The 27,503-nt window shown below is 36.7% G+C and overlaps 2 protein-coding genes across 3 annotated transcripts in view; both read left to right on the top strand.

Annotated features, from left to right (window-relative positions):
* The first annotated feature begins 1,247 nt into the window (after positions 1-1,247).
* Positions 1,248-20,241, top strand: LOC132098043 (leucine-rich repeat neuronal protein 1-like). The gene is made up of 2 exons (XM_059504150.1): positions 1,248-1,509; positions 15,570-20,241. The coding sequence occupies exon 2, from the start codon at positions 15,664-15,666 to the stop codon at positions 17,896-17,898; it is 2,235 nt and encodes a 744-aa protein (XP_059360133.1). The 5' UTR covers positions 1,248-1,509; positions 15,570-15,663; the 3' UTR covers positions 17,899-20,241.
* Positions 20,242-21,481: 1,240 nt separating this feature from the next.
* Positions 21,482-27,503, top strand: part of LOC132098042 (OTU domain-containing protein 5-A) — a 33,133-nt gene continuing 27,111 nt past the window's right edge. Inside the window, exons 1-3 of one of the 2 annotated variants that reach the window (XM_059504149.1) lie at positions 22,173-22,280; positions 25,679-25,707; positions 25,844-25,937. In XM_059504149.1, coding sequence (XP_059360132.1) covers positions 25,687-25,707; positions 25,844-25,937 — 115 coding nt within the window. In that variant the 5' untranslated portion in view covers positions 22,173-22,280; positions 25,679-25,686. Of the gene's footprint in view, positions 22,281-25,678; positions 25,708-25,843; positions 25,938-27,503 lie in introns of both variants that reach the window. The other variant, XM_059504148.1, reaches the window with a different exon arrangement.

Below are 27,503 nucleotides of genomic sequence, written 5' to 3'. Positions count from 1 at the left end.
AACCAAGTACCGAAGCTGTCTCAGTCAAAACACATGCGATGACATGTCTGAAATCTGCAAGAATGCTGCTGGCAGACACTGCAAGAATAAAATAGGTTATGATAACAATTTTATTATTATCTGAAAAAATACATAAAACATAAAACAAATGTTAAAAAATGAAAACACATAGAGAAAAATGTTAAAGAAAAAATGATTCCATGGTTTTAGAGGATGTCATAATAAAAAAAAATAAATAAAAAAAAAATCATAATGGTAAGCAAAATTCATGACCAAAAGAAAAACAATAAGAAATATGAGCCAAATATATCCTAAATATGAAATTAAATAAATATGAAAAAATTTTAACAAAATGTTTATAAAGATAATAAAAGCAGGTGAAAAAATTAAAACTAAATTAAAACTCACACAAATATAAAATAATAATTATGGTTATAAAAAAAAATACACCAAATAAAAACATATATAAAATAAATAACTAATGTTAAAAAGGCAAAAATAAAAGTAAAAAAAATCTATATGTGAAACCATATTAGCCATGTTATACATATTTATAATATGAAAAAAAAGAAAAGAAAGAAAAGAAAGTTTGCTTGGTTCCAAATGATGTTTCAATAATTGTATTATATATATATATATATATATATATATATATATATATATATATATAATACTAATACTAATACTAAAAATACTAATCTAATTATTATAAAGATTACTATAAAATAACATTTTAAAAATAACAAATATAAAATACTAATTTTATTTATTTTAAATTATAAATAAACAAAATATATAAATGAAATTAAAATGAAATTAAAATAATTTAAAATATATATTTTTATACAGTATAGTGTCATCAAGATTTGTAAAGCTTTAAAATAATGTTTTTCGTGTTTCTAAAAGTGACCATATTCTTTTTGTTTGCTTGGTCTCGAGAGGATAAAGGTGTTCGGGTTATTTCTGACATCATGGTTTTGTCTGAAACAGAAATACGAGCCTGTATGAGCTCAGCGCTGATGGCAGGGTTATTCTTTATGACTGACGCTGACGCTGACGCTGCCGCTGCCGCTGCCGCAGGAGCTCAACCTGGAGGCAGAGCGAACACTGGACCATTACATCATTGCTATGGGATAGAACGATGCCCCGCCCCCACGTTCCATTGGCGGAGCGACCTGGTCTCACATTCCCATTGGTTAATGACAGTGTAACGGGAGGCAGCGATGGGGCGTGGCCTCGGCGTGTAAGGGCGCTTCAAATACACAGTAAAAGATGCATAAGGGAGCGATGCTGATGCTGGTGATGCGAGAATAATTTCTCACCGGAGGCAAGCTTTCGAACGGACTGAGAGGGTGATGATGGACTTCACATATAGGTTAAAATAAGCAAACGCAAAATCGAATCAACTGCCTGAAGCAGAAGTGAACATTTACTCAAATTTGCAACATAATAGTAGAGAAATAGGTGAGAGTGAGACCCTAGATCGGATCCATCCTTCAATCGCTGGAGGTAAGGGCGTTTCTTAAAAGCATCTCTTTAGCATTCGCGGTTTCAGTTCAGAAGTTAAAAACTTACAGACTGCTGGTACTGCTAACAGACAATAAAACCGCTAATATAGTAAGAGTTGGAGGGTTGTGCTCTGAAGTTTGAGCTTATCTCTTTCTTTCATTACGGTGATAGTCCAATCCTATTCACCTGCTCCAGGAAGCATCTGAAGAGACTCAAATAACACAGAGACACGTTTAAAACCCCTTGATTGTTTGTTTATTATATGCATTTTATTATTAATTTAGGCTATTAAGTATTGTATTTTTCATTTGGGTCACGCTTTAAATGACAGTTTTGATGTTACAGCTTACACCGCAATTACTGAGAAAACTACATGTATTTACTGTGTAATTTTGTCGTGCTGCTTGCATATGATTACTATATGGTCTTACTATTTTATTTATTTCTTACAGTAACTGTCATTTAAAGTTTGAAGTGTAAGTGTTTGTTTAAAATATGTGTAAAATTAGTTTTTATATACCTAGATGGATCCACTGAATCTCCTCACCTAATTTTCAGTCATATCTGCTTTATAATAATGCGTTTTATAACAATAGTAATACATAATAATATTTAAATCATGTTCTTATTGATGCACTCTCTTGTACAAAAGGCATAAAAGCTGTAACAGGGATGTTACATTTAAAAAAATTACACTTTTGTACCTTATTTACCCCTAAAAGGTACATATTAGACTTAGCACCTGAAGTTTACATATTTGTACCCAAATGGTACATTGTGAAAGGTTGCCGCCCCAGTGTCAGCTTTTGGACCTTTTTTTCTGAGAGTGTAAAGGAGTGTTTGATCAAAAAATATAACAAAATAACAGAACTGCTGCTGTATTAGTATAATTTCATATCAGGCATATCTGGAAGATATGATTTAGAAGCAGAAACAGTGCATCGTGACTTAAATCATAGTTGACGACTCAATTTTGGCACCGTATCCTGTGAGGTGTTTTCTCGTTTAAGTGCCTTGATAGTTGTGTTTGCATGCACTGAACGAAAACGCGCTGTTTAATTATAGCTGCTCTAAATAAAGCAGCGCAGAAGACCTCTGAAGGAGCAAACCAGAAGAAAATGGCCCATGGGAATATGAGTGAATGTAGCAGAGACAGCACAGGAACCCTTAACACTCATAATGGATGCTTACATCCTCAGTTCATGTGATCACACACTCCATTTGTTTACTAACTGTGGATTTATTTCCTTGGGCTGCTTTCCCTGTTCCTTATGGCTTAATGATAGAATCCCAGAGTGAGATATTATTACCAGAAAAATTAACAAATCAACATCTGTTTTGGCCTACAGTGGTGGACAACTATTACAAATCATATTTCATAGTGCATGCACCTGTGTTTTTTTTTTTTTTTTTTTTTTTTTTTTACATTTATGCACGTTGTAGTCACTTCTCCAAAGAAACTTCAAGGCATGCATATTTTTTTCAGTAGTTTATGTGTTCCTGAAAATTGAACATGACTTTAGCATTAGTGCCGTTCTCTAGCATTACCAATATTTATATACATCTAAATATTGTTACATGTATATTCTTTAAATATGTATTTAAAAATGATTATTGCACACACACACACATGAATATAATGTTTTAGATAACCTACATATATGTTAATTCTTTAAAAAAATGGATATACATATTCTTTATGTGAAATGTTTAACAATAATATATTTTTTTGGTAAAACACAGTGTTTGGTGTAATGCATTACTATGTAATTAACTTAACTTAATTACATTCCCCTTAAAAATTAAGGGATTACTCTTCATTGTTCTGTTATTTAATTACCATTAAATTAATTACCATTCAAGTTTATTACTATTTAATTATTTGCATTAAATTTTGTATTGACTAGAACAATATATATATAAAAATAGTGGATTTAATAATAAAAAAATATGAATGTAACCATTTCCCTTTAAATACTTTATATATAATATACTTCAGGTTTAATGCTGTATTATATATGAATTATGTATAAACTTTTTATACTCTTTATATAGTTTAGTAAAATATTTCAACCTTTTTAGTGTAATTTTTATTATTTCAATTTGGCATTTTTATGATTACATTATTAAAAATCAATGTGAAAAACGAGTTAAGTCACACGTAATCTATAAAGTACTCAGATTATATTGTGTGGGTGGAGAAATGCATCAGGTCTTTTGTGGCCCAGAACAAATGAACATGAAATAACTCTTGGACTTGTCCTTGAGCGAGTCCTCCTGTCCCCTGAGAGATGCTATCAGCTCCATCTCTCTCCATCACTGCGTGTCTCTGTCGACAGTTCAGTTTATCTGTCTCACTCACTTTCACTCTGTCTCTCTTGTCCTGTCCACTTCCTATCTTATCTTCTTAATCAGAAATGATTCTCGCTTTCACAGGGCGCTAAATGTTCAATTGAACCAAGAAAAAAAGTGGCCAGAGAGAAAGCAGGGGGTACAGCTCCATTCACTTACCATTTAGTACCTGGTTTTGTATTAAACATTTAGTTCCTTTAAACTGATCAGTGAGAATCTGAATAAGCCACACCCTACAGGAAATCAAATTAAAACGGCAGGAATAGAACAGATGTACAGCTGAAGTGAAGAAATTCTACTTCAAATCCCTCCCATCAGTCTATATTCAACAAAATGATACAGGCAAGGAAAATGAGTCCTGGTTTGCTTGTTCACTTAGCTCAATGAACTAAAGATACAAAACAAAAGGCATAAGGATATGGTAACAACCTCATTGGACAGCTTTTATGAAGTATATTAAGCAAATTTTCCGAGCATCCCAATCAATGCTGTGCCGGTTGAATCGACTTGTTGCATGTGTATACTGTACATGCGGTGGTATTTTTACCAGCTGTTAACAAATGTGCAAAGGAAGTCAAAACAGAGGCAGAAATATGAATGTTGCACACAGAGAGACAGTTGCAAAGAGACAGCGGTTCCGATGCCTTTACTGAACTGCAAAGTGCAATAAGAACCAGGTATACATGAGCATTCTAGCCTTTTTAGGGTTGCATCTTGTGACATCATGTCCTGTTTTGGCTTGTTTAGATGTTTTTGGTCTGTGTTGCTTATAAATATCAGTCAAACTGCAGCAGAATTAAAAAGGTGGATTTTAGTCTGCTGCACCAAGTTCGTATATATGGTAGCGTTCACACTTATTCAAATCAACTGAACTATCTCTAGGCAATCACACCAGAGTTTATTTTAATCAAGTGTAAAAACCAAGTGTAAACATGCCCTAAAAGGCATTCTGAGTTCAGTCCTGAATTGTGCACGCACATCACTGTTTGGTACACGCTGACTCTTGCTAGAGTTTGCTCATGTTAGGTTTCCAGCCTCAAATATTGCCAAAACTTATCTTTACTCTGTAATGTTTCATTAGAGACATTTAAACAGTGAGTCATAAGTATGTTTTTTCACTCAGCCCACTCTCCAAGCAACAGTTCTCTGTCCTTTTTTTTTTGACACCAATAAGTATGTGCTGTGTGGTGGGTGGATGTGGATGAGATGTGTTCTGGGTATTTACATTTAATGCTCTGTGTTTTTTCACCTCAGCAGTGCGGTGATAGGGCAAATAATTTAGTAGGCCCTCCAATTGCATTTATTGGCATCAAAAAAGAAAGCTTTGAATTTTAAGTGTTTTTCTCTCACAAAAATGCTTACGCTGGCGTTTCTTTGATTCAGTATGCATCCTATTTAATTTAAATGCTGCACTAGCTCCAGTACAGCTTTTATTTGACTCTCTTCACAGCTTTGGATGTTACTTTGATGAAATGTATACTGGCTCACGTCAACAAACTGAATTTTATAAATCATATAGGTTTTCTTAAAGGAATCGTTCACCCAAAATTTGAAATTCGCTGACAATTTACTCATTTCCAGGCCATCCAGGATATAAATGCATTTGTTTCTTCATGGAAACAGAATTGGAGCATAACAATTTAGCATTATATCACTTGCTCACTAATGGTTCCTCTGCAGTGAATGGGTGCTGTCACAATTAGAGTCCAAACAGCTGATAAAAACATCACAGTAATCCACGATTAATCCACATCTCTGCAGTCCATCAATTAATGTCCTGTGACTTGAAAAGATGTGTGTTTATAAGAAACAAATCTATCATTAAGATGTTTTTGACCTTTTACTGGAGGAAGTGTTACAGTGGATTATGGCCTGGGCCCGTATTCATAAAGATTCTAAGAATCCTCTCAGAAAACTCTTAATTTAGCTTGAAAACTTTTACGTAGGAGTCTTAGCTTAAGAGCAATTCGGGACCGATCTGAGAGCAACTCTGAGTAAGGAAAAGACAAAAACTTTCATCTTAGTGAGGAGGCGGGGTTGACCCCGTTGATATGTATGACACAATCTTTTGAAGACTGTGATTGGTTGGTTGTCCAAGAAGGAAAAAAAAGAGTGATTTTAAGTATAGGGTCTATTCTAATTCTCACTTTGAATTTACATGAGTAATTTACTATTTGACCGTTCTCTCTCTCTCTCTCACACACACACACACACACACACACACACATTATATGTGTGTATATAAATCCTTTTTTTATTTACCATGCTTGTAATTTCCTATAAGGTATTTGATTGGCTTAGAATGCTAAAAATTGTTCCACTCTTTCCAATTACAGTGATTGCTGTCCTATTTAAGTGGCAGTTTGAATGTTGGTTTTAATGTATCAAACATGGAATCAAAACCAAGAAGGACGAGAAAGCCAAACTGGACAGAGGAACAGTGTTTACTGTTAGCCCAGTTAGTGGATGAACACAAAGCCATTCTTAAAGGAAAATTTGGGCCGGGTGTCACAGCAAGGGACAAGAAGCAGACATGGGAGCGTATAGCACAAACTATTAACGGTTCATTCCCCCTGCTTGTGCGCACCTATAAGCCTGCTATATTCATAAATATAGTTTTTTGAGCCTGCAAGGTGGGAAAGTCCAGTGAAAACGAAATGAACTGTGACACAATAAGATGTTCTGAAAGTGCTGTAATTGTTTGTGTGATCACTCTGCTTACAGAAGGTTGTGACGGACCCAAATCATCACTATTGCATTCTTGCATTTTCCCAGTTGCCAAATATCGTAATTTAGTGATTAATGTAGTTTAATTTCTGGCGCTATAGCATTTCTGCGCTGTGTCGGAGATGTTAGCACGTCTCTAACAAGATCAGTCACAAACATGATCCCTGCATGATCTAATCTATAGCGTCTTATTAACTCACTGTCATCCATTGTCTGCAACACATTTCTTCTGCCTCTTCGTCTTTCTGCCATTTGCTAAAGAAACTCTTAAGTCTCTTAAAAGTCCTCATCTGTCCTCCTAACAAGTTTGAGCTTAAGACCTCTTTTAAGGGTTAAGATGCTTTCTGAATTACTTTTTTTCTTTACTAGGATATTTTCTTTAATTTTAAGAGTAAACGCCCACATTTCTAAGAATTTTCTTAGAATTTAGTCACTAGGAGCTACTTTTTGCATTAAGATTCTTTATGAATACATGCCCTGGTATTTAAAGGAACACCTTAATGATGGACTTGTTTCTTACAAGACAATAACTGATGGACTGGAGTTGTGTGGATTACTTGTAGATTATTGTGATGTTTTTATCAGCTGTTTGGACTCTCATTCTGATGGCACCCATTCACTGCAGAGGAACCAGCAAGTGATGTAATGCTAAATTTCTCCAAATCTGTTCTGATGAAGAAACAAACTCATTAAACGCATCTAGATCTTGGATGGCCTGAGGGTGAATATTTTTATATCGTTTTCATTAAATATTTCTCATCACATTACATCACCTGATGTTTATTAGCCATGGACTGGATTTATATTAATTAAACATTTATTTAACAGTTTGTGCTGTGTTGGTTATCCACTTGAACTGTAATGTGTAAGTTGATATTAGTAATACATATTAGTGTGTGAGAAAGTGATGAAGGGTTGAAACACAAATGAGGTCATGAATTGTTGACAAATTGTGACGGCCCAGATGCAGCTTTCCTTCACACCAATTAACAGCTGCTTTCCCCCCATTTTTACCAGCAAAAGCCAAGGATGAAAATTAAAGACCTGCCTGCAGTGCCCTCAATAATTAATAACCCATCCATGAATTTTTCATCGGTTCCAATACGTTTGCAGATGTGAGGGGCTGTGTTCAGGCATGGCAAATAAAAAGGAAAGGAAAGTGTACTAAAAGAGAGATCAGCCCCAAAGGGTTATTGGTTATGCACTCTCCTAATCTCCAATCACCGCTCTACTACAGCACATCTATGGGGAACAACACCATTGTCTTGCTTTCCATTGTTGTACTTTGATCTGATGTATGTGGCCATGTGTACATGTTCATATCATTACATTTTAATGGTTTGCAATAGCACTGCATTGTTATATTCTGTGTACATTACAGAATGTGAAACATAATCACTTTTAAAAGTTGAAGATCGAGCTGTAGAACTTTTGCACCAGACTTGTGAACAGCTGTCTGGATAATCTCTCTTAAATTACAATCTGAGCCATTCATTCAGTGCACTTGGCTTGGTCACTGAGCTGAGTGGCACAACTTTTATAATGAAGAACTGAGTGAATCAAACAACATCTGTTCCACAATATAGCACTTAATTCATTATTTTTCAGATCATGAGGACTTTGGCACATGATAGAGAGACTCATGCAATTCAGAGTATGTGTTGTTTGATCATGTTGTTTGAATGTGAAAACACACAGACACACACACACACACACACACACACACACACACACACACACACAAACAATTAAAATATAGTGTTCAAACACTATAGTGATTTTTATGTTATGTTTTATGTATATGTTGTCGTTGTTGTTGTTGTTGTTGTTTTCAGAATGCATGGCTACCTCATGTAATATATATATTTAAATTCATTTAAGAATAATAAAAGTTTTGGCTTGTTAGTTTTGGCAGTGAGCCTCACCTGGTAGAAGCTGTAACTAAAAATGTAAAAAATTATCCATAAATTCTGACCTTTTAAAATAAATATTAATCAAAAATATTTAGTATTATTGCCAGTGTTACAACCCGAATTCCGGAAAAGTTGGGACGTTTTTTAAATTTTAATAAAATGAAAACTAAAAGACTTTCAAATCACATGAGCCAATATTTTATTCTCAATAGAACATAGATAACGTAGCAAATGTTTAAACTGAGAAATTTTACACTTTTATCCACTTAATTAGCTAATTTAAAATTTAATGCCTGCTACAGGTCTCAAAAAAGTTGGCACGGGGGCAACAAATGGCTAAAAAAGCAAGCAGTTTTGAAAAGATTCAGCTGGGAGAACATCTAGTGATTAATTAAGTTAATTGATATCAGGTCTGTAACATGATTAGCTATAAAAGCTTTGTCTTAGAGAAGCAGAGTCTCTCAGAAGTAAAGATGGGCAGAGGCTCTCCAATCTGTGAAAGACTGCGTAAAAAAATTGTGGAAAACTTTAAAAACAATGTTCCTCAACGTCAAATTGCAAAGGCTTTGCAAATCTCATCATCTACAGTGCATTACATCATCAAAAGATTCAGAGAAACTGGAGAAATCTCTGTGCGTAAGGGACAAGGCCGGAGACCTTTATTGGATGCCCGTGGTCTTCGGGCTCTCAGACGACACTGCATCACTCATCGGCATGATTGTGTCAATGACATTACTAAATGGGCCCAGGAATACTTTCAGAAACCACTGTCGGTAAACACAATCCGCCGTGCCATCAGCAGATGCCAACTAAAGCTCTATCATGCAAAAAGGAAGCCATATGTGAACATGGTCCAGAAGCGCCGTCGTGTCCTGTGGGCCAAGGCTCATTTAAAATGGACTATTTCAAAGTGGAATAGTGTTTTATGGTCAGACGAGTCCAAATTTGACATTCTTGTTGGAAATCACGGACACCGTGTCTTCCGGGCTAAAGAGGAGGGAGACCTTCCAGCATGTTATCAGCGTTCAGTTCAAAAGCCAGCATCTCTGATGGTATGGGGGTGCATAAGTGCATACGGTATGGGCAGCTTGCATGTTTTGGAAGGCTCTGTGAATGCTGAAAGGTATATAAAGGTTTTAGAGCAACATATGCTTCCCTCCAAACAACGTCTATTTCAGGGAAGGCCTTGTTTATTTCAGCAGGACAAGGCAAAACCACATACTGCAGCTATAACAACAGCATGGCTTCGTCGTAGAAGAGTCCGGGTGCTAACCTGGCCTGCCTGCAGTCCAGATCTTTCACCTATAGAGAACATTTGGCACATCATTAAACGAAAAATACGTCAAAGACGACCACGAACTCTTCAGCAGCTGGAAATCTATATAAGGCAAGAATGGGACCAAATTCCAACAGTAAAACTCCAGCAACTCATAGCCTCAATGCCCAGACGTCTTCAAACTGTTTTGAAAAGAAAAGGAGATGCTACACCATGGTAAACATGCCCCGTCCCAACTATTTTGAGACCTGTAGCAGAAATCAAAATTGAAATGAGCTCATTTTGTGCATAAAATTGTAAACTTTCTCAGTTTAAACATTTGCTATGTTATCTATGTTCTATTGTGAATAAAATATTGGCTCATGTGATTTGAAAGTCTTTTAGTTTTCATTTTATTAAAATTTAAAAAACGTCCCAACTTTTCCGGAATTCGGGTTGTATTTAACAATTATATATATATTATCTTTCATAACTGAATATATGATGTTTGATATTTAATACATTTTTTGAATATCAAATATTGTATGTATATATATATATATATATATATGTATATATTAACTATTAGTAAAATTAATTTTTACTCCTTTTTTGGCAAACGATTATATCTTTTTAAATGGATAGTTCCCAGAGTTTAAAGAGATTCATTTTTTTCTGAGGGTAAATTTGCTGTCTATTTTTGTCTTTTTCATCTTCTTTTCCTTTAGGGTCTTATTACTGTGATCTCTCAACTGTGTATTTATATTCCAGATTCACTAAGTCACTCTCTCATTCACTCTTTCTTTCAGCTCTCTCTCTCTCTCTCTCACACTGTGTCTGTATGTCCCATCACACACATATGCAGTAGGAAGCCCCAAGGGCTGGTCCTATTTGCTTCTTCCTGTCAGGTTGCCATGGCATCAGGCAAGGTGGCCCCATTTCCTGCCGTGCAGAGGGGCCGGGGGGGTTACGTCCAGAACGACCGTCCCAGTGTCTAATGCGATCAGACAGGCGTGTGGAGTAGTGTCACACACTACAGCCAGACTGAGACTCACACACACACAGAAACCTCTCTGCTGGCCTCTCACACACTCCACCTTTCCTCATCGCTGAAGGTGATCTGATCTCTGCGGCAGCAAGATGGCTGCTGCTTAAGATGATCTGTCTCCAGTCTGTTAAAGGATCAAAGCTTACATACACTCTTAAAAATAAATGTTCTTTATATGAATCTTTGGTTCCACGAAGAAACTTTAATATGTATGGAAGCTTTCAATTGAACAAAATGTTCTTAATAGTGGAAAAATGTTTCTTTAGGTTAATTAGAATGTTTTTTAGGAATCACTGAAAGCTTCTTTGGGGAACCCAAAATGGTTCATCTGTGCCATCACTGTGAAAGCCTCTTTTGGAACCTTTATTTTTAGTCATGTAACGGTTTGAAATATCACAAAGTAGATCTCTTAAAATCTCAGCTGTTCCTCTGAGACAGCAATGAGATTAAATGGAAAGCAAAAGGAGACGTTTGTGGTTTTATTTTTTTTATCTGTAGCATTTCAAGGGATATCTCAACAATATTTCTCAACATGAACTCAAATATATCTTATCAAAAATATTAATATGATCTGTGCTGCTAGCTCTATATTCTTACTATATGTCTACAGTAGTCTTTTTGTCTTTTTCCCCCAAGAATATTTCCCAGTTGCTCTTAAAATGCACGAGTTGGCAGAATGAAACTTAGCACACAGGGAACAGAGAAGCTCTCTAGCCTTAGGCAAGAAATATACGCAAATATGCTAACGTGGATGTAAATGCTTGGCCAACGCATTGCTGGCATAATAATGGTCTCTTCTGAAAGCAGACACTTGTTTCTCAGCAGTGTTGTTATTGTTAACTGAAACTATTGAAAATCATTTTTAAGCTTAAATGAAATGCAAATTATAGCAAATTTAAACTTAAAAAAATGAAATAAAATAAATTGAAGTTGAAGCACTAAAATTAAATAGATAGATAGATAGATAGATAGATAGATAGATAGATAGATAGATAGATAGATGGATAGATAGATAGATAGATAGATAGATAGATAGATAGATAGATAGATAGATAGATAGATAGATAGATAGATAGATAGATAGATAGATAGATAGATAGATAGATCTGATAACAACCGTATCATACACAACCATTAACATGTTCATATGATTTACCTTGCTCAGCATGATTCTCATGAGAGTAGTTGACCTGAAAGAGAGAAAGAACACGGTTTATGTTGAAGTAAGCAATACACCTCTCACTGGGATTGCATACCTGTATTGTGTTATGAATTGGTGTGTTTGCATTCACTTGTGTAGAGCAGGCCAACGTTTCACGGTAGCCTATATAGGGATTTCCAATAGCGTTGTTTCCAAAGAAACAGGTTGTACATGTGTAGACGTGGTTCTAGTGTTGTTAAAATCTGATCTTTCCTACCTGAACCGACTAGGAAGCTACAACAAGCAACAACAAAATGCGAATGATTGCATGCTCGGTATGAAATGTTTTGGACTTTTATGCACCAGTACAGCAGAAGTCTTTGAGGTACATCAGACGTTTGAGGCTCTTTGCAGAAAAGCGGGACACACCCCACCCGTCTGACTGTCCCCTCCCCCGTCTCATCTCGCCCCTCTTCAACACACCTCTCAGGGGAGTTAATTTGTGTGTGACGCATGGAAAGATCAGAGTGTGGAGGGGGTGATTGAGGGTGGGTAATTTTTCCCCATCTTGTTTTCATTTCCAGAGCCAGTGCAGTCTGAGTGCCGTGTCCGTGTTCAGTCTTTGTTTTGAACAGGCCTATCGCTGCACGCGAGAGCACTTTACATGGGCTGAGCAGATTAAAAGACCCCAAGAATAGGCAGCTCATGTCTCTGTGTAAATGTGTATATCACACAGTATTGCAAGCACACACTCTGAAGTCAAGAGGTTCATGACGTTAACTGATGTAAAGCTTCTTCATATTATGAAAAGTACTATTTTTTTACCATGTTTTTCTGAACTTCTTGGAGTGTAAATAACGTGGTATATAAATGTGGACGCCTAAACCTACATAGTAGTTGTCAGTATAGGACACCATGGTATTGTCAACATGGTAAATACCATATAACTTTTTTGGTATTGTGAAAATGCGCTTCCCTTATGAAAGACAAAAATATATGGGAATGTACTTATAATTCAATATAATAAACAATGTATTTCAACATATGGGAACTAGTGCTTATATTTTATTCATACTATGATAAATGCATGGACTTGTAAGGCAAAGCAAGTTTAAATATGTAGCACATTTCATACACAAAGGTAATTACATAGACAAAGGTTACATAAAAAGGAATTAAAATAGTCATAAGAAATACAAATAGAGTAAAAATGATAAAACATTTCACAAAATATTAATTAGACAGAATTCATTATCAGAATATACACAAATTATAAAGAATAATGAATTACAAAGAACTTATTACAAGAATTATAAAAAAAACTATGTTACTATACTTGAGCATATAAAATATATAACAGTGAAGTCAAAGAAGAGCACATATTCATTTTTCTCACTTTATTGTTTGCATAGTTATACATTTCATATACAAAAATATGTGTTATGGTATACAAGAAAAAGGTGTCTACTAAAAATCTATTTTATGATTTTTTTAACAATTGGATGACTATTAAAGGCTATTTATACACACACACACATAGTAACAAATTTATATTATGAAGTGTATTATTGAATACATTACAATATACAAGTGTAAATATACTGTCACATATTATTCAATGTATGAAAATCAGCAATATCTTATGAATTATTTAATATATTGTAATATTTTAACATGATATGTTATTCTGTATATTTTCAATATAAACTAAATTATTTATATAGGGAATATATAGGGAAATATGTGTAAGAGTTCCTTACCATGATTTCACCACAGGATGTTTTTTGTTAAGGTCAGATGAGCAGTTAGTATTGAATCAAGCACACAAAACCCCTCTCCTCTAAGTGTTTTATTTTGCATATGACATAACAGGGAAGTTGCACCTCATTGCATCACTGGGTCTATTCTAATGCACAGCCAGGATGTGGGGTTTGTGATAGACAAAACTTTGTTCCTCTCTGTGATGTGCTTTGAACAAAGTTGTTGTTACACATGGCGCACAATATAAGTGTCACTTTCCATCCACTTAGTACTCTGTAATTTATCAGCTTTCATTTGAAATGTGTCATATTCTCAACTGTTTTTCTTCTGGACCCAGATTTTATATTGGGAATGAAGTGGTGACCCAACACAGAATGTATTAATATTACAGTGAGCCAAAAATTCACCACATAAAACAAATTAGTCTCAGTTTTTCACACAACCTGTCCATATAGCTTCTACCGAGTAATGAATTTACATTTATGCTTTTGAGTCTGATTCCATGAACTTACATTTGCGTTGCTTTACTGTTTAGACTACAACAAAACTACAAGTTACAGATAGATTTGTGTTAAAATCATATTGTATAGTTTGGTATTGTAATAACATATTGTAGAGTTGGTTCTAAACCACAGCCTTAAAAAGTTTCTGTCAATTTTTTTGTCTATTCTAACTACACACAGTTAGTGTACATGGTGATTTTTTTCCCATTGTAACCATCAGCAGAATTCTTTGACCTACCAGTTGAGAACCACCGTCAAGAATCTCCTAAAGCCCGTAATGCCGTTTGTTCTAATTAATTCTGTTGATCTTCATCTTCAATTAAGGATTTGTGAAAACATATGGTAGCACTTTTAGATTTTTGTAGTTTAATGTCTGTGTGAGTCATGCTGTAAGACCTATTAATAGCTCACAGGCTTCGGTTCTTCTCTCGCACCTCCTGCCAGTTAAATTCAACTCATTTGCACCGATTACAGATGCATTACAGGCCCTAGCATAGTGGGAGATCAAATGGTAGCCCATCACTAAAAGCTCCCGTTTTAACTGGGGGTATATCTCTTTTTTATGAAACTGAAAAAAGATGAAGACAAATGCCATTGTGCATTATTGTATGTAGGTTGCTTTCACTCCAAATGCCTTGCAGAAGCTTGAATATGTGTCAGGTGGTGCTAAGGAAATTCGAAAGTAGCCAAAATGCTTGAGGCTAATATATGCTCCTGAGATCTCAAATGCCTCTGGCCTGGATATATTTTGTCCGGTGGATATTTAGAGTGTGATAAAGTGCTTGGAAACTGTTTTATTGCAATGGTGTTCATTTGGCCTTTCCTCCTGTACAGTTACAGCCCCTCTGAGAGCTGTTACACTCACCGGTTACAAGATTGTGTAATTCTTCCAGGCGCACTTACATTTACGGGAAGATGGTATTGAGATGTACGGTGCATCACATTCAGGCTTTGATATGTGGCTCCTTTCATGTGTTTATCGGAGCCTGTGCTTGGCAGGTGTATTTTTGCATGCAGGCTGGAACGATCCTGCATACTTGCTAACGATTGCTTCCTGTTTGACTAGAATGAGAGATGACTGAATAATCAATTATCAGAGTGATCTTTGAGCACTAGCAGGGGAACGAAGTGTAGAATATTAAAAACGTCAATTCTGGATATTTAGTCATTGCAACAAATGATGCTTTGGTTTGTTTGTGTGATCTTAAGGAGAGCAGAAATTCCGGTGTTTGTTTAATATTCCTTCTGCAACTGATGCTAATAAATATCTCATCTCAAGTTGGCGTTAATGTCATTTGCACTTGGCTGACATCATATAATCTGCATGATTTATATATCTTCTTTCTTTTTCATTTTGCAGGGCTAGATGAGAAAATTCCTGTCTTCCATTTTGTAGAAATCTTCCCTCCAACTGTCAGCTACCTGCTGGGTGCAGCACTCTAGAGATCCTCAATATGGAGAGAACTGCCATTTCCACTTCACTGCTCGCAATCTGTTTCGTTTTGGCTGTTTGTCGCTGTTCCCTTGCCGTTCCCTTCTGCCCTGCCCAGTGTGTCTGCGAGACCCGCCCATGGTACACGCCTCAGTCGGTCTACCACCAAGCCAAGACTGTTGACTGCAACGAGCTCCATTTGAGCAAAATCCCATGGAATATTTCAGTCGACACTCAGGTGCTGCTTCTTCAGAGCAACAATATCTCCAGGGTGACCTCAGAACTCCAGAGCTTGGTAAACCTCACAGAACTGGATCTGTCCCAGAACCACTTCACACAAATCCAAGATGTTGGCTTGAGTAACCTAAGCCAGCTGGTCACACTTTACCTTGAGGAAAACCAAATTAAAGAGCTGCCTGATATGTGTGTAAAGGACCTAGTCAACTTAGAGGAGCTTTATATTAATCATAATCAGATATCTTCTATTGGTCCTAATGCGTTTTCAGGCTTGGGGAACCTATTGAGGCTTCACCTTAACTCCAATAAGCTTGTGGCAATAGACAGCCATTGGTTTGAGTCCCTACCCAACCTTGAGATCCTAATGATAGGGGAAAATCCCATTCTCGGACTGCAAGATATGAACTTCAGCCCCCTCTCTAAATTGCACAGCTTGGTTCTCGCGGGAATGGGCCTCAGGGAAATACCTGAGGGTGCTTTCCAAGGATTGGACTATCTCGAGAGTCTCTCGTTCTTTGAAAACAAGCTCACGGCTGTGCCAAAGAAAGCGCTGCACGTTCTGCCGAGCCTCAAGTTTCTTGACCTTAACAAAAATCCCATTGTCCGTATACAGGAAGGTGACTTCCGAGACTTTCCTCACTTAGAGGAACTCAGTCTGAACAACATGGAGGAGCTTGTGACGGTTGAGAGGGGCGCGTTCTCTAACTTACCACAAATGGCCAAATTGGAGCTTTATAACAACCCTCACCTGTTCTTCATAGACCGAGCTGCTTTCTTGAAAATGCATGGCATGCGCACCTTACTGATCCACAGTAATGACCTCATGCTTTTGCCCCATGAGATTTTTTCAGCTTTCCCCAGTCTGGATGAAATCAGTTTTCATGGCAACCCACTCAGGTGCGATTGTCTCGCCAACTGGTGGCCCATCCTGGGCAACCAATCTAGCCTCAAAGTGTTGGAGCCCCAAATAACTCTTTGTGCCTCCCCACCACATCTTGTTGGCCAATCCCTTCAGGAAGTGGTATCTGCAAGTTGGAATGGGGCAAGCAATACCTGCCTGCCTCTAATTTCTCAGCACGCCTTCCCTCCGCAGCTCAACGTCACCTTAGGACAGCTTCTAACACTCAACTGCTGGGCCGTGGCAGATCCAGCACCTCAGTTTTACTGGGTGACACCAACTGGAGACAAAGTCACTTCTGAAGCTGTTTCACCATCCTCCAATGAGGGAGAAGGAATACTGAAGAAGCATCGGATGCAAGAGCAAGGTGCTCTAGAGATCCCACATGTTGAACCCGAAGATGCTGGTCTCTACACATGTGTTGCTTGGAATGCAGAGGGAGCCGACACCCGGAGCATCTCTGTGTACGTGGATAGGAGCAACTGGCATGGTAGGGGCCCTATTGGAGGTCATCAAGGTGTGCTGAACACCACGGGATCCTTGGTAATCCTAGCAAAAATTGTCCATGCCCAGTCTGTGGTGCTCGAATGGAAGGTGCACCCATCCGACGCCTCTTCCTACCATGAGGTGTCGCAACCCAAGTGGCTCAGTGCTATGGTAAAAATCGACAACCCACAGATTAGCTACACGGCGAAGGTCCCCGTAGATGTCCAAGAGTATAACCTCACACACCTCTTGCCTTCCACGGAGTACCAAGTTTGCCTGACCATGACTGGTACCGAACAGACCCAGCACTCTTGCATCAATGTGACCACCAAAGAAGCCAGCTTTGCTGTGGAGATGGTTGCCCAACCGACCAACGTAGCCCTGGCAGCGGTCATGGGCTCAATGTTTGCCATCTGCATAATGGCTCTATTGGTGTTCTACATGGGACACCGTATGAAGCAGAAATCTTGTCACCACTCTCTCAAGAAATACATGCAGCACACCACTTCCATTCCTCTGAATGAACTCTACCCACCACTTATTAACCTCTGGGAGAATGAGACGGAAAAAGAAAAAGAGGGCAATGCTGACCCTCAGAACTCACAGATAGACACTTCAAAAACATACATGTGGTAGCTGCACAGTATATAGAAGAGACATTTTAAACAGTATATGTACTGTCTTGTACATAAATGACAAGTATGTATTATTGATTTGTCATTGTGAAAGATGTATGTATTTTTAGACTGTACCCTTCAATGCCAAGCACACTTGTTTGCAGTTGTGATTTGTTAGACAGCCAACAGACGTGGGCAGCAAAACACACTATGCTTTTGCATTGCATTGTATTTTCTGAGACTAATTCAATGTTAAGCATGCCAATGTGTTAATAATTCATATAATTTATTCATTCTATATCAGCACTAAGCTAATACACTAACACAGATCGACACTATATTGCCTCACACATGTCAAATGCAGTCACATGACATCCAATTCTGGAGTTTTTGCATGGAATTTTTGCATGATATTTTGGTGCTAAAAGGGAGTTTGTTCCTAGTTTTCTCACTTCTAAAAATACACAGGCGTGAGAAGGTGACGTAAGCGTGCTCATTGCTCTCATTTGTCTTCAGCTCGTCACATTTTATCACCTGCATTGTAATGAATATAAAACCTAAACCAAACCTGCCAGGTGCTATGAAGTTGCTGTTACTGCAAACTAATTAGCCATCATATGTAATTAATATCTGGAACACAACGGCGCAGCTGTGCTTATTTATTCTTGCATTGTTAAATAACTTTTTATTGAGGAGTGTGTGAAAATGGCTGTGTTTATAAGCACTGACTGAAATTGTATTTCATATTTGATAGAAAAAGAAATCATTAGACTATAATGATCATGTGGTTCAAATGCCTGACATTTACTTGCAGACATTCACCATTGTTAACAATGATGGGGCCGTTCTATGCTTTGCACCTCATCATGCACTTACCGTTTTGATTGCCGAGAGATTGCTTCAGTTCTCAGTTAAACATGTTGCCTAATTCAATATTCACACAATTCAGTCTTGGTGCGGTAAATTAGGTAACAAGTGTGAATGAGAATTGAATCGAATAAGAATAATAAAAAAAGAATCAATGTTGTTTTTGTCCTCCTCACATAGATTAATTAATCCTTAAAATACATATGCCACCCTGAAAACAAATTTAACTCATTTTTAAGGTTTTGACATGTGAGATTAAACCTGTGAGATTTGTGCATAATCCTGCATCATATCGATTAATACAAATGTTATGCAAAACACATGCTCATGTATTGTTGTTCTGTTGTGTAGGCCTATTAGCAAATGACATCTATCCAGGTACTGATGAATATAACCAAATTAAATGATATATTAACTGTTCAAGAGTTTACCTTTACAGGTGCACTCAGTAATTTTCAAAAACATTGCAACCCTAAAGAAACAATTATTCTTTTTGAAAAACATTAACATTAAATAGACTCCAGTCATAGTGGTAGCTAAATAAAAGCTTTTTTATTTTATTTTTTTATATATTTTTTTCAATTGGACATCACATGACCAGAAGTAATCACCAGATGAACTATTAGTTACTTTATTGTGAATCTGTTCCTGTTTTCTGATACTGTCGCTCACAGGATTCATTTATTATTGATGACTTTGACTAGTGCATTTCTCACCATCTGAATACTTTAGCATGATGCTGCATTCACATGGCTAAATGTCAGTGTCCTGTAAGTCCAATAAAACCATCAGCGCAACATAAACAAAAGAAAAAGATTACTGGGTGCACTTCTGTTATGTATTATTTGAACCAAAGATGAGACACATATTCAATAGTTCTCTCATCACCGTCATCAGTCAATGAGATGTCATGGTATATTTAGCTCTAAAGGACAGTGAGGCACAATATATATTATATATTTTTTAACACCTCTTGATTTTCTTTACTTTTTCTGCTCAGTTTTAGAGCTATTTATTGTAAGTGTTGTTTTGATTTTTGTGTATTGTATGATGGATTTTATTTTAGTTTCTAATTTAATGGGGTTAGAAAATGCTCAAAACGTTTAGAATTGACATGTTAGCAGTAAGTTGTGAAATGTTGTTCATACTCACGTCACATGTTTTTAAGATGTTCTTTCATCACTGACTGTAAATCACATTGTGTGTTATTACTGGCAGAAGAGTAGAGAAAATGTCACCTTAGATTAAACATTAAATGTATCACTACAGCTCTGCCCTCTAGTGGTGGAGGACACTAATGACGTCTTACACGATTTACTAGTATCTCAGTGAATAGCAGGGTATTTTGTAATAGAGGAATATTATTGTTATATTTCAATTAAGTCAACAATTATGGTTTTACACTGTTAAGACGTGTTGTGACGTCCGTGCGCAGTAGTTCAGGAAAAATGACTGTCTGAAGAAACATTTTAGAGAAATAAACACAATATCACTATAACTATACCGCTTCTCTGTGTTGTTTTCCCTTGAAGATTACTCTTCTTGTACAAACACTCATAGCAGATATGTAAAACTGTGTTTTGCTCTCTTGCTTGTTCTCTTTTAGATTTTGTTTAAAGCAAAAAAGGACTAGATCACTAAATATGACACATTGTAAAAAATATGTATAATGTTATATGTATAAGTATTTCCATTAAGTTCAATGGAAATATTAACATATTTCACAGTTCCACCTGAGATACGTTACCCTAGCATAACATAATTAACCATTCATAAAATGTCAAAATAATAACATATACCTTTGAAGTTAAATACAGTACCAAGATATACATTCAGAAATTAAATAAACCATTTTGTTCTATTGGTAAGCAATAATGCTTTTATTGTCTTCTGATACTGTTTTTGAAAAATAAAATGTCAGCTCTATTCTATTCTATTATTTTTTATTATTAAATATTGCTACAATAAATTGTTTGCAACCTTTTACCCTTTAAAAAAATTATTATCTTTTTTTTAGTGCATTACAGAGCCACACAAAACTGATTGAGGTATAAAATAACATTTTATTAATTTTAAAACAGAGTGTAAGGTGCAATGCCTTGTGCTACTGCAGTGTATGATTTTAATAAACTATATATATATATATATATATATATATATATATATAAATGGTAAAATGGACTGCATTTATATAGCGCTTTCAACAGACCACATGGCCATCCAAAGCGCTTTAAAATTTGCCTCACATTCACCCATACAAGGCGCCATCCAGCTCGTCGGGATCAGCTGGGGTTAGTGTCTTGCTCAAGGACAACTCGACACTTGGTCAGGTGGAGCCGGGGATTGAACCACCAACCTTCCGGTTTGTAGACAACCTACATGAACCACTGAGCCACTTTTTTTTTATTGTAAAGCTAAACATTTACAAACACACTTTTTGCTTATGCAGTGTGAAACATGACCTGGGTTTTACCCATTTTAACTGTTTCAAAGATTAGCACATGGTAATGGATGATATAGCTGATGCAGTGATTTGAATAGCAAACTCAACATTTTATTCGGGTTTAATAAATACTCATAATAAACAGATAAGAGGTCATAAATACCAGGGGTGGATTCTAGTTACTGGACCATAAAGTGCTGACAAGCAAACAAAACACACGAATGAATGAATGAACAATTCAACTGACAGCTTCTGAAGCAGAGGCGGAACAAGCAGCGAGACGGAAATGACGTCACGGTGTCGTCAGCTGTATGTTGATGTTGTGTGGCAACAGCAGGACCGAGGGAAGGAAGACGGTTTGTTTTTGTTCTGTTATCCGCCGTTTTTACCCTCAAAACCGCTTCATATTGAATTAAATTCGCTCCGGGGTGACAGGAGCGAGTATTGCGACTTAAAAGACGCTCAAGTTTAAATGTTGAAACGCATTCAGAGTAGTTAAAACGGACACCCTCCCTCCCTGAACGGTTATGACGATCCTACCGAAGAAGAAGCCGAGCTCATCAGTCGGTGTGTCTGATCACCCCGATGACACCGACCGCCGGACCGGATCTGATCCGCACCAGCACTCCCACGGGGTCCGGCCGGGTTCGAGGCCACGCGCTTCCCCGCCTCCCTGGTCATATCAAGCCGCTCCGCCACCGTCCAGAGACGACAGGCGCACTGAATCCAGCTCCCGGCCGCAGCAGGCCTCTCCTCCGCCGGTGGGCGCAGGGTCTCCGGTTGGCCCGGGGGATGCGACGGGAATGGCGTGCGTGACCGGGGGTCGGGTTGAGCTGTCAGGAGGGGTGGGCTGTGGAGGTGGGATGGGAGGGTGCTGCTCGGGGCCGGGGCTCAGTAAGAGGAGGAGACAGACGACCTGCTCCGGTGGGGTGGCTGGTGGAGGGACCGGACCCGGGGCGACGGGAGGAGGAGGCGGCGGAGGAGGAGGGGGTCCCAGTCCCGAGCAGGAGGAAGGAGCCGGGTATAACAGTGAGGATGAGTATGAAAATGCTTCCAGACTACAGTCAGAGGACCCAGCGACTGTTGAACAGGTATGTGGATGGATGATGTCACCTCACAACAATATAGAATGTGCTGATTTTGATTTAAAAATTACACGTGTTCTGCTTCTTAGACTGTTTAGAAACTGGTATAAATTGATAGAAAGAAAAACAGAAGAATAGATAGTTTGATGGATGGACACTAGACAGACTGACAGCTTAGTAGATAGACTGGCAAATAAATAAGTAGTCAGATAGATAGGCAGACAGACTGATACACAACTGATGCAGGTATAAGTGAAGATGCATGATGTCTTATAGTTTTATATGCTGTGCCCTGCATTAATTGCTTTGTGCCTCAGTATAAGATGCGATACATGATTAGACTTCATGTATGGTAATACGGATGCAGAGGTTTGTCTGGGTAGGAAACTAGTGTTTTTAAAGGGGTCATATGATGCAATTTCAGGTTTTCTTTTCTCTTTGGACTGTTACAAGCTGTTTGTGAATATATACAATCCCTAAAGTTGCAAAGACTAAAGTCTCAAACCCAAAGAGATATTCATTATAAAAGTTAAGACACTTCCACGCCCTCTTAAAACACCTCGTTTAAACACGCCCCCACATGTCTACGTCACTGCATGGGAAGATTTGCATAACACCGCCCAAATGTTGACGCAAAGAAAGAAAGCATAACATTGATTCTCGCTGTAGTATTGTTGCTGCTGCCGTCATGTCGTGGAGATGCTGTGTGTTTTGTTATGAAAGCGAAAATACTTTGTTTGGTCTTCCAAAAGAGGACACAACTAGAAAATTAGTGGTTAAATTGTATTTGCAACAGTTTAACCCAAATATTCATATGTGTGCAGCGCATTTTACGAAGGTCTGTTTCCTTCATTGTTGTAGCCTACAATGCCGGCTGTTCAGCTTAAAGAATTTGCCACTGATGATTTCAATGCAAATTTTGAGCAGTGTAGAGTAGCGCTTGTTTGTCGTTTCTCCAATCATGTTTATGCAGCACGATATGCAAAGCAACACGCAAAAAGACAGTATAAGTCATTATAATCAGTAATTATGTCCCCACTGAATGCAACAATTGCCTCGTTCGGCATCACAGTATAGTAAGGGGCGTAAAATTTCCGTCACATGCTTGAGGCATTTGGTCAATCACAATGCAGTGGATAGCTAACCAATCAGATCACACCTAGCTTTTCAGAACGATGAGCTTTGTAAAAACAACATGTTTCAGAAAGGTGCATAGAGGAGAAACAATAATGTACATTATGTGGAAAATAATGTGTTCTTTGAACCTTAAACCGCATAAACACATTTCACTACACCAAATACACAAAATAATGTTCTTTTTTTAGCACCGTCATATGACCCCTTTAAAATGAAACAATAAGTTTGTAAACTTGAGTAAATGCATTTTTTATAGAAGAGAGGGTCATTCTTTAAAGCTGCAGTCTATAAGTTTTCCCTCTTTGTCGCCATCTCTGTTTGAAAACCTGCAATTGCAACTATGTGCGGAATTATCTTCCTTGCATGTGTTGTGCTCCGTCGCAGCTCCAGCGTGGATTAATCGAATGTTTTGAGGAGTATGTGTGCTGGCCGTCAGTCACTGCACTGGTGTGGATATCCACTGTACTTCAGAATCACAGATTCTAACCTATGTCTTGGAATATATATGACCCAAATAAGAACTTTCACTATGTATTGTCATCTGAACAAGTAACCAGACTGTCACGTGTGTTCTGTCCAACTGAGGAAAAAAGCGTGATTTATTGTAACGCTTTTTTCCTCAGTTGGACAGAACACACGTGACAGTGGTGATTTAATCTAAATGAGCTCAAATCACATCAAACCGTGCAAATTATTATTATTGTTATACTTTATTCTCAAATTATTAATGTTAACAACATCAGCATTACGTGACTACAGTATGTGATTCTAGTGTGTATTAGCATGTAGATTTCAATTTCTGTACAGTCTAATTTCTAATTGTCATACCAGTCTAATTTCATATTAAGAAGTTCTTTTAACCCAAAAAGCAAATTATGCTTCCTTCGAACTGGTTGTCTTTAGAATAAAAATCTTGTGTAATCCCAGGCTATCTGTAATGAGAAGCACAATTAAAACCGGTATATAATTTAATTATGTTTTTATGTTTACAGACTTGACGTAATGATGCAGCAGCATGCTCGAATTTCCCGTGAAAACCTACCCGTTCTGCTCAAATTAGAAAACATTATTATAAATTAACTGTTTTGAAACAGGCTAAAGTAAGGAGTTAGTTTTGAACACTGGCTGGTTATGTACTTGCTCTCATATAGATTTCAGATCATTTTTAACCAAAAAAACTTATGGACTGCAGCTTTAAAGTCAAATGAAATCAAAACAGTGCGTATTTAATTTCTCATAATATAGTGACTAGGGCTGGGTGATATCTAATTTTTGCATGTCATATGGTATATATTTATCATGATATTCATTTACCTTTAATGGGGAAGGAAATGCTTTCCACATGCTATAGTTAGACCTTAAGAAAGAAATAAAAGCATAACTTGTTTCTTCACAATTTAACTCCACTGATTTTATTTACTTATTTCAAACTTATATTTCCCTACAATCCGTGTTTTCTGATCTATTTATTTTGCTTGTCCATTTTATTCTGTGTCTAATGAAATGAAAGAATAAAACGTTAACAATTGAATTCATATTAATGTAAGATGTAATCAAATGAGAATATAACAATTTATAAAAAAAACCCAGCTTTTTTTGTCACATAAGATGTAGCACAACAGAAGTGTATAAATTAAAACATGAATGAAAAAATATCTTAGATGTCTTCGATATATAAATAACTTAGATTCGTTTAAATAATAAAATTGAAAGTACAATGGTTTGCAAATTGTTCATGTTGACTTTAATGCTTTAACTATTATGGTTCAAACATTGTTAGGTTTATACTTCAGATTAATATTGAAATTCGGAAAACCTTAAAATATACTCATATAAATGTATATACATAACAATTTGGATGTGAAATGATTTACTGACTTGGGTTTTCTAACATTTTTATCAGTTATTTCTAAAACTGTTTTAAAACTCTATTAGAAATTCCAGAGGGAACCAGTGGTTCAAATGCTAATTGTCATCTGGGTTTCAGGAGCACATACAGAACTGGGTTGCATTTCCCAAAAGTATCGTAAGCCTAAGTAGATCGTAGAGAACATTGGTCTGATTATTTCTACGGCCTTTTGAGAAACGCAACCCATTCTCTTGTTCAGACCTATCTTTGCTCACACAATGATCATTGTTTATAAATCTTGAATAATGATTGAAGAAAATAGACATTATTGGTATCATCTTCAATTCATGTAGATCAATTCATGATCACTTGTGATCAACCAAGTTTGGTAAATAAACATGACCTTGTTTGTCTACAGGAGTTTTGATGCTGCTGGTGCATAAAAATGTGAGCTTCTTTGTGATGTTCTTGATGACTTTGATGCGCAAAATAAATGTTACCAACAATAACTTTCTGTCTGTTTATCGAGCACTTTATAATAAACTCCCACTGTGTCTTTTCCGAAATTCTGCCTCTGTTACAGCAGGAACACTGGTTTGAAAAAGCACTCCGGGAAAAGAAAGGATTTGTCATCAAAAAAATGAAGGAAGATGGTGCCTGCCTCTTCAGAGCTGTTGGTGGGTACACTATTAACCACCTGGTGTTCACTTATAGTCAAAAGATTTAGTAGATGTTATCTATTTCATCTATTGACCATCATCTAGTACTTGGGTGATTGTCATTTTCAGTTTGGCAAAATGCCATCTAAAGGCACAGAATACCCATGCTTTTGGTAAAATACACATTGTTGCAACAATACTGGATCTCACAATGCAATGTGCTTAACTTAACCTTTCATTTCCATTGTGACAAATTTAATGACAATATAATCTGTTTTGATTTTATATTATCTTCTGTTAAAAAGTTTGGGATCGGTAAGGTAATTTAAATTTTTTTTTCAAAGAAGTCTCTTATGCTCACCAAATCTGCATTCATTTGAATAAAAATACAGTAATAACAGTAATATTGTAAAAAAAAACTATTAATATTTTAAAAATAATAATTCCATTTGAATTTGTTTTACAGTGTAATTTATTTCTGTGATGCAGAGGTGAATTTTAAGCATCATTACTCTAGTCTTCAGTGTCACATGATCCTTAAGAAGTAATTCTACTATGCTGATTTGCTGCTCAAGAAACATTTATTAAAAAAATTTTCTCACAAAATTGCATTAAAAAATAAAATAAAAATTATTCCCAATTCACTGGCTAGGTGCCACTTGTTGGATAAATTCAGTGATAGAGGGACAACAATGTAGAAAACTATTGCTTACAGTGATTGTATGATTGCATAAGGTGCTATTTTACACGCTATTTAAAAAAAATAGTAATAGTTCACTGCACATGATGCAATAAGCTCAACATTAAAATTATCATGGACTATTATTAATTTCGTAATGCATGTTTATGATCTTATTCTGCTTGATTCCACTGCAAACTTGCATTCAGAATATATTATTGGTTTGTTATTAAAACTAATAGTAATGGTCAACCTTAGGCCAATCTATATACGAGTGATTTACTGTACATGTGCCTGTTGAGTTTCTGAGCAGCTTCCAGAACTTCCCTCTAGGTGGCGCTACTTATCAACTTATCTGAAGTATTCAGCACTGTACAGTACTGTGTGACATAATATGAAAGCAGTTTTCTATTACACTTCAGTTTCAGCTTTAAAACCCCAAATTCTGACTTTTGTTTCCGTTTCCTGGTTTCTCCATTTTAACCATTTAGGGTGTGATGTTACACCCAAGCCACTATGGGCGTTCACCTTTGACCCTTTTTGACCCTTTCAACATAAATTCAACATGACTGATCAAGTGGTACAGCAGAGGTATTATTAATGTTTTTCTTTGTAGTTTGCTTTCTTAAACTGATGATGCACCTGGATACTTTAGTGGATGCCATCCATCAAAATATATACTTTATTTACTAGGATTTTTCACTTCAGATATTTAACAACTGTCTCTGAAACCACCATTGAGTGGCATCTTACCCTGTTTCCTTTTTCATTCTCTCTCTGTTTCCTCCTCTTGCTCTTCTAATCTGTCTCTGTATCCTCTCTCTCTCTCTTGCACACACACATTCGGTTCATTAATCTTTTTCCTGTTTTCATTAATATACAGAGGCCTTTGTGTGAGTTTTACA

This window comes from Carassius carassius, chromosome 21 (assembly GCF_963082965.1).
Source record: "Carassius carassius chromosome 21, fCarCar2.1, whole genome shotgun sequence".
In the NCBI taxonomy this organism is placed as follows: Eukaryota; Metazoa; Chordata; class Actinopteri; order Cypriniformes; family Cyprinidae; genus Carassius; species Carassius carassius.
This window is presented reverse-complemented; position numbering and strand designations above follow the sequence as displayed.